Here is an 8,919-nt window from a genome sequence, read left to right as displayed (position 1 = left end):
GTACGGTTCAGTTCCTACCTTATATATATTATACCTACAAGTCTATTATAGATTACAAAATCAGACTTTGTATCAGGCAAAATCGCAATCAAACACTTAGCCTGTCAACAGATGATGTATCATTATCATGTTTGACTTATGACGTATAAGATCAAGTTGTTATTTTCAGCTAACAGTTCAGATTAATTCTTCTACGAAGTTTTTACACTATTGACGCAATCTCGCGCAAGTTTAAGTAATAATATAATAATAAAAAAAGCAAAGCGGTGATAGCTCAGTGGTTAGGAATTCGGCTTTACTCTCGGGGATCGTGTCTAACTTTTCTAAATTAGTTGCGTTTTAGGCAAATGAAATATCACTTGCATCAACGATAAAGAAAAACATCGCGTTGAAACCTACATACCTGAGAGAGTCCATAATGAGAGTTCTTCATTATGATCTCAAAGACGAGTGAAGTCCACCAATCCTTCTCATTGTAGAGACGAGACGAGCGCCCTTTAGTGGGCGATAAAGGTGGGCGGTAAATATAATGAAGATAATGAATAATAATAAAATCTTTATTAACCAAAGAGTAACTGAACCGATTACAAACTCCTTTTGCATAGTTGTCATGGTCAACTTTACAATATGAAACCAACAAATTTCTGGTTTTACCTCTGAGGATACAGAATAGCGTAACTGTTTTCCATTTATTCCAGAAAATGCCTCCACTAGTAGATCCTACGCCAAGTGGAGTGCTCTTCGAAACTGATACTCAAACTGCAGACTTGGGACTAGCAAAAGATGTGTCAGTGCTAAAGAACGCAACGCCGAGGAAATACGAATACGTCTGGTTCAACATCTTCTGGTTCCTTTTACTCCATATAGGCTCTCTGTATGGCGTCTACTTGGCTTTAACGTCGGCAAAATGGCAGACCAATGTGTTTGGTAAATTTATAATATAATCTTATATTAAACTTCGATTTTACTACGTCGTTGGTCATGTTGCAAGTTCTAAAATAGATCACGAGTTACAGGACTCGATTCCGAGGTTGTGCTACAAATTCTTAGCCATCTTAGGCAATTTGCCCATCAAGACCTTTTTATTAACAGCCTGAAGTTGCCAACCCCGTGCCTTTAAGCACATTAAGGCTTTGTTCCCGGCTATAATCACTATGATTTAATACTAAACGTTGCAGCCCACCAACCTAAATAAGAGCGTCGTGGTGTGCTTAAGCCCTAAAAAAATACATAGGTGAGGTACCTATGTATTTTTTAAGGGCTTATGATAAGAAACCTGTGCACTACACTGTGACATAATACAGACAGAGAGAGGTTGATGAGAGATTGTTCAAAAATGAATATAATATACTTAACATGCTGTATTGCAGTTTACAAACACTAAAGCTAATCATAGACTGCTACAATAGCCGCAAGAGTTGCATGAGCAGCGCGCAAAGTATTTATCCGTGCCGAAAATGCTAAATAGTGCGAGAAGAGAAAATCGACTGTAATAGTCATATTCTATCGCGTGCGGCTCGTGGGTCTTTTGCGTCTTACAACATGAAGTGTACGATAAACTTACGAGTATAACTATTTCTTTAATATCCCATATCAATAGCAAAAAATGTGTTCGTATCCTTCTCAGCATCTTACCTGTAAGGCAAGCATACACGGCTTAAATTATTATGTCTCCCTGTTACTCGCATTATTTTTTGGAGATAGACTTTTACTTTACGTATCTCTAAGTATGCGGCTTTGCTGACTTTACCACTTTTTTAGCCTTCGCTGTTCATCTGATGTGTGCAATCGGAATAGGAGCCGGCTCGCATAGACTATGGACACATCGAAGTTATAAAGCAAAAACACCTCTTCGAACACTTCTGATGCTGTGGCAAACTATGGGCTTCCAGGTACTTAAGTGTCTCATTTTATCTTAATTAAATAACGGTCGTAATTAACCGGTACGCTTTTGCTCGACTTAGGCTATTTAAATTCCATTTTTAAAAATATTTAAAAGTAATAAAAAATCCTTTTGAAACTTTTTCTTTTTTAAATGGATAGCACAATTTTGACTCGTCAATTAAGTTTAATTTAGAAATTTATATATTTGCACCATTGTACGCACCTATGAAACAGTTGACATATAAACTAAAAAACAATTTTCAACCTTAATTGAATGACTTGAAATGATGATGAAATTCCATTGACACGTGTATGTGCGTGCGTATGAACGTATATGTAATGTATACGCTATACGAATAATTGCAATATTATTCGTATTAGGGAATACCTTTTTACTGTTGCCATACAACCCGTGACCCTATTTGAGCTTAAATATACACTTAAATATTACGGTCGTCACTGCAATATTTTTATAACTACTATATTTCTCTAAAAGTATTATTCAGTTATTGCTTAAAAAGTATTGATCTCGGGTGCCGCCAAGCGATTTTGCGTTCCGGTACGATTCCGCGCAAAAACCGATTGGGATGTCACACCCCAAAGGGTTAGACTTGTAGTGAAAAGAAAATATAAGAGTTCCCTTCCTTCACACAGGATTGTATTTTCGAGTGGGCTCGTGACCATAGAACCCACCATAAATACGCGGACACGGATGCCGACCCCCATAATGCTGAGCGGGGATTGTTCTACTCGCATATGGGCTGGCTTTGCGTCAAGAAGTTGCCAGAAGTCATTGAAGGCGGAAAACGTATCGATCTCAGCGACCTTTATGAAGATCCAGTCGTGATGTTCCAGAAAAAGTAAGTTACATGTTCTTCTCTAACATTTTATTTCGATTAATATTAAATCTATCTTATTATTAAAAACTACGTGTAAAACTAGAACTTTACTTTTTTGTTTTTGGTTTTAGACACTGTAAAACTACTTTCAATTATTATTTATTGGACTAGATAATAAAGCGTAAATGATAAGTTCTCATTTAGAATTATTGGGAACCTATTTTTATTAATTGTCTAGTGAGAAAACCAATGTGTCTTTGCTTAATAATTACCGAAAAAGTATATTAGGCAGATAACCATAGATTATAAACCGAAACCAAAAAGTATTTTTTTTTTTGAGTTTTCTTCGTAGCTATTAAATGACTAAAATCACCTCTAGGCAATCTAGCACAAACTGCCGTTGGACGCTTTTTGTTTCTGAAAGACTGTGCCATATTTAAGTAAATTACCTTAATTAGCCGATCACTAGCCTAAAATATCAACAGTTGTGTGGTATATCCATGATTTAAAAACCCGGCTAAGTTTGCTCTGGGGTCTTTTTAGGGCGCGATTGGAAACCACCTAGATTTTATTTTAAGTTAACGACTTCAGTTATCTCAATTACCTGCCAATAATGGTAACAAAAATGGTAATAATATATATTATGAACGCTTCATAAGTGCCTGTGATAGGTCTACAAGAATATAACGTTTTTGAATTTAATTTAAATTATGAATTACTTTCCAATTGAGTTACCAAATATCAGCCAACTTTTGCCTGATTTTTGATCAAGCTTTTAGCTTACAAAATATTTATTGGATAGAAGCAGGCGTTACTTTGCGGAAATCCATGAAATATTATGAAAATTAAGCTTAATTTGCTATACTCCGCGAAAATCAGAAGAATCTGCACGGTGTAATTTATAATTTCTTCAATCCTTGTACTCCACACACAAACAGATCTTCGGCAATGTACCCACTACGCAAGTGTCGCTCCGATACCGGAGCATCCTCAGGAGATGTTGACTTTACAATGAATAATTGTTAACAATTAAACATTTGCTCCTGCTTTTCGCGGACTATAGCAAATAAAGCTTAATTTTCATAATATACAAAATATTTTGATCTTTGAGTTCTGTTATAACAAACGACCTCAATAAAACCTAAGCTCAAACTAATTGGTTTTACTTTAATAACAAACGCAATCGGATATTCACTAAATGGGTCGCATCCCACGCCGGTTAAAGACGACGAGCGGAATTCTTACGAGTATCTATACTCGTACAATATTGTGCTTAAGCCGGGGGCTACAGAAACAATATCACATTTCTCCGCAGGCATTACATGAAGATGATGCCAATCCTGTGCTTCTTGTTACCGACGGTTATCCCGGTCTATTATTGGAATGAAACGTGGCTCAATGCATTCTTGATACCCACTATTCTACGATATACGATTGGCATCAATGTGGTGTGGAGCGTTAACAGCTTTGCTCACGTCTTCGGATACAGACCGTATGACAAGTAAGACACTTTAAAATTGAACTTATATCGACTTTTAGCTTTGTTTTGTTGTTACCACCCATCGATTTTTGAGTAGTGGTTTTATGCTACGTAGAAATCGATTAGGTGTGTGGGTTTAGTATAACTGCCATACCCTTAACAGGTTAGTCAGCTACAATTTTAGACTGCATCAAGTAAGAATACAATCAAGGGCTACCTGATAGTAGAATTAAAAGGGTAGGGACCATATCTTTATATATATAATTCTTCTGTGCGTGTGTATGTCACTGAACTCCTCCTAAACGGCTGGACCGATTTAAATGAATTTTTTTGTATGCGTTTGGGTGGCATCCGGGATAGTTTAGATTCACAAATCAGCCCGAAAGATGGCGCTGCAGTCGGTATCTAGGTTATTTTCCTATACTGCAACTAAACGGCTGATTTATTAAGGTACGAGTCTGATTTGATAAACTCTTTCAGTGTTGGATAGCTGATCTATCGAGAAGTATATACCATCACGCTAAGACTAAAAGGAGCATAGGACCAATGAAGAATGTTTCAAAATCGGCCACTTAGCTTACGCCACGTGCGCTGCGTAAACGGTTAAAGTTTCGATAAAATCACGCATAAAAAAGTTTCGCCCTTTATAAGTTCTAAAAAAGCCTGGTACAGGCGACAGCATGTCTATCTTTTAAGGTTGACTTTTACGCGGACGACGTCGCGAGGGACCACTAGTATACATATAATTCTAGTCATGACGCGTTGATAACTTTCCTTTGGTTTTTTTTAAATCGCTTTCGAACTGGAATGAATTTGTTTTTCCGGGTCAAAAAGTAAAGTTGTTCCCAGGCTACAACCTGCTGGTACTATCTCTACTCACAATTTCATCGAAATTGGTTTGGCTGGTAAGCCATGAGAACAAAGTAAATTTTTTAAAGTTCATGATGCTTGAACGTTTACCGGAACGTGATTCTCCAGAGCACGAGCCATACCTCTACCAAATTTCAATATTGTCCACGCAGCGGTTGCGCCTAATATAGATAACAAACAAACACTCTTTCGTATTAATAATATTAGTATGGCGTTATCGTACCCTCAACTAAACAAGGGTCACTAAAATAATAAGCAATGCAACTAAAATTCTATGAATAAATGATTTTTTCGTATTTACAACGCATAAAAGTGTTTGACAGTTTTCATTTGTTTTTTTAGAAAATATATTTTGGAACCCTAGAAATCATAAATAAAATAAAATAGTGCTGTATTCTTCAATATTTTTTTAAGATTTGAAGCTTTTTTCGTCTAAACAAAATATATTATGCATAGTTTATATTTCTAAGTGACTTAGCAATTTGCATGGTAAAGATTTTTTTCCCCCTAAGGGCACGATTTAATATGTTCTATTAATAATATAACATGCTCTACAAATTTTAACCCACATGTCCTAGATATTAAGAAACAATATTTTATACTATCATATGTAGGTACAACCAGTGGCGTGCACAGGGTTTCTTACCAGGGTATGCATACAGCAGGAAAATTGCATAAAATGGCAGAAATCCTCCTTCGATACGAGCTATATATAAATTTTAGGATAGGCAGTGCTTTTGTGCATGTATGAAGTGCACGCCACTGGGTACAACAATAATATGTAAGTAATTACCTCACGAAAGAATAGCGGAACATAATCTCTGATATTTACCAAACTTAAATTGTTTCTATTTTACTCGAAGCTACAATTTACTGAACCTCACAATAACTACCTACGAAATACAAGGACAATTATTATACAAGCCCTGAAATAAATAACATTTAGGTTGCGTGTATCAGCTAACTGAAAACGTACCAACTCCATGTTCAATAAAAGGTTATTCATAATTAATATTATAATAACGTTAACAGGTCACTGAACCCCCGGGAGAATATCGCAGTGTGGATGATTTGCGTGGAAGGCTTTCACAACTACCACCACACGTTCCCGTGGGACTACCGCGCTACTGAACACCCCGTTCTTAACATGCTTACGCCTACTATCATGTTTATAGACGCAATGGCTAAGGTAAAGTTTTATTTCAATACTGTAACGAAGCGTGATAGCCTAGAGGTTCGGCTTCCCTTTTGGAGGGACTAAAAAACATACAACACATAAAATCCAAGTAGGGCTAGAAAAGGCGGGAGACAAAAATTAAAATCCCCTGAAAAGGGGAAAATAATCGGGATATTAATAACGTGTCCACCTGCTAAAGCACGGGAACATGGAATAGAAGAAGTTTACCCCAGTTTATTACACATATATTATTTGGATATTATTTCCACTTGTGCGCCAGTGCTCTGAGAGTTGATAAAGCTCAATGAATTGAAAGAAGATCATATCTTATCCTATTGGGAGAGATAATTTTCGCCTAATAAATAATAAAATGTGATGAAAACCGATAATCACTTCGGAGGGACGAAAAAAGTTAAAAAAAACCCATGGTTTTTCAATGGAGATGACAATTACGATATCATTAATAATTCATGACATATAAGATCATTTCGTGAAATTCCTGCGATGTTTTCTATTTTTCGTTCAACATATAATAACAATTTTGGTGATAGTTATTCAAAATATTACAACATGTTTCCTTAAAATACACAGCGCTCGCTCCTTTAAAAAAAAGAGAAAAAAATTTATTAACAAGAACCATTCATAGTTTCACCCCATAATCAAGAGTCGTGTGTCTTAGAAGCCGCACTGCATATTAATAGATTGAGCTGAATAAGCATCATTGGCCAATGTCAATAAATCAATTTGTAACCGACTTTGGCGAAGATAATTTTTTTCAACTAAAAAGATATCAAGTTATGAACAGTTTCAGCTCTTATATACTAAATAACAACAAATAAATACAAAACTAGCGGACCCAATCGCCATCTGTCGGGCTGTTTTGTGAATGTAAACCATCCACGGTGCCACCCAAACGCATACCAAAAAATTCATTCAAATCGGTCCAGCCGTTTAGGAGGAGTTCAGTGACATACACACGCACACAAGAAATATATATATTAAGATAGGTCATACGTCATACTAATTAACATAGTAACAATACAATTTCATTGTAAACGGTCGAATTGGGTTAATAAATAATAATTAATTAGTTATAGAGTTGCTTGCAGACTGTCACAGAACACCTCCGGACGAATCAAAAAATGTGTACGTTCGATGCGGTTGAACCTTTATGCTGAATTGCTGACTACCATTTACAACTTCAATACCTAGATAAAAATGCGTTCCGTTCATTCTACTACGGTGCCTGGTGCTCCTACGGTCTTACGGCAGTATGTGATCAACTTAGGGAGGTTTTCTCCACACGACTCAGCAGCATTTTTGACCAATCACAAAGCTCCGACACGAACACGCTTTTCTTGTGATTGGTAGCACGCTAGACGCAAACCTGAACACAACCAAAGATGTATGTGGAACACTGTAGTTTGGCTTTGCCTTAACTGTAAAGTTCCTTCAAAATAACTCAGATCATTCCTGCGATCGAAACTGACATTTCTATATGTTCAGCCGAAGATAAGCCTGGACAAAAAGAGAGTTGAAAAAATAATTACAAATGTGTATTTATGTTAATCATTACCAGTGTTATGTGATAACCTCGGTACCATACGTTTTAAAATAGTGGAATAAATAGAGGATCTGCGCAGTTTGGAATTCAATGACGGCATTATAGGTTAATGGTGCATCTTCAAGGGAAGCTAACTTCCTGCAACAAAATTATTAATTTTATTTAATTAATTAAACTTCTGAAAAGTAACCAAGATGAGATGGATATAGAGCGTCAGGAGTATTGGAATAAATGTACAAACAGTTATTCAATAATTTAATGTAAAATATTACAGTCTATACATTTATGTGTTTGCTTCTTTATCGTGACGCATTTTTTTTCATCGATTCTAAAAAAGTTTCAACGTTTCACTTCAAAATTGTGCTTTTTTAATTACTTTGTTTTATTTTTTAGGTACATAGAGTTAAAAAACGTAGTGCAACTCGTTGATGAGTACTAGGTACATAGAGTTAAAAAATCGGAGTGCTTTACCTGAACCTGACCAGTTTTTTTATGAACAGCCTATTGTATAAATAAATAATTCGATGTACATATACCCATATAATCCACTTTGTTTCAGATTGGGCAGGCTTATGACTTGAAGATGGTCACGCCTGATATCATAAAACAAAGGTCACAGCGTACTGGCGACGGTACTCATCACCTTTGGGGATGGGACGACCCTGAGTTTACTGAAAAATTAAAAAGCCGAATGAGCACTGTCGATCATCCCGAACGTAAAGCTGCTTAACTATTGTCGACATTTTCTTTGAGATAAGGTTAAATATTTTAAACTAAGATTTTCGTGGTTAATCAACATTTCTTAAATATAACTGTACTACTGCATGGATCTTGCATGAATCCAACTGGGTCGAAATATCGGCAAATCCAGAAATATCGACAAATCCAAAAATATTATCGTGGTATGTACGAACCGCTTGTACGAACATTTTCTTTTAGCTGCATTAAGTTATGCTTTATAGATTTACATGTACCTTCTATAGTGTTCGCTCACAACGTGTTTTAGTTTTAAGTTTAATGTTTTCTCAACTAAGCGAATTTTTTGTAATTCTTTTGAGGAATAAAGATCTTAAACCATATATACCCGTTGAACAATATTCAAGAA

The 8,919-nt window shown here is 35.9% G+C and overlaps 1 protein-coding gene across 1 annotated transcript; it reads left to right on the top strand.

Moving 5' to 3' along the window:
- Window positions 1–484: 484 nt before the first annotated feature.
- Window positions 485–8,544, top strand: LOC120628742 (acyl-CoA Delta(11) desaturase-like). The gene is made up of 7 exons (XM_039897342.1): window positions 485–513; window positions 699–927; window positions 1,762–1,892; window positions 2,539–2,744; window positions 4,039–4,224; window positions 6,106–6,262; window positions 8,374–8,544. The coding sequence occupies exons 2-7, from the start codon at window positions 702–704 to the stop codon at window positions 8,542–8,544; spliced, it is 1,077 nt and encodes a 358-aa protein (XP_039753276.1). The 5' UTR covers window positions 485–513; window positions 699–701.
- Window positions 8,545–8,919: the final 375 nt, after the last annotated feature.

Source organism: Pararge aegeria, chromosome 13 (genome assembly GCF_905163445.1).
Source record: "Pararge aegeria chromosome 13, ilParAegt1.1, whole genome shotgun sequence".
Classification (NCBI taxonomy): domain Eukaryota; kingdom Metazoa; phylum Arthropoda; class Insecta; order Lepidoptera; family Nymphalidae; genus Pararge; species Pararge aegeria.
The sequence above is the reverse complement of the archived record's forward strand: the minus strand, read 5'-3'. Positions and strand labels throughout refer to the sequence as shown.

Coding starts and splice junctions, on each gene's coding strand:
- LOC120628742 (XM_039897342.1), top strand. CDS start 702: ATGCCTCCACTAGTAGATCCTACGCCAAGTGGAGTGCTCTTCGAAACT. Junction 928..1,761: donor ATGGCAGACCAATGTGTTTG/GTAAATTTATAA, acceptor CCACTTTTTTAG/CCTTCGCTGTTCATCTGATG. Junction 6,263..8,373: donor TTATAGACGCAATGGCTAAG/GTAAAGTTTTAT, acceptor ACTTTGTTTCAG/ATTGGGCAGGCTTATGACTT.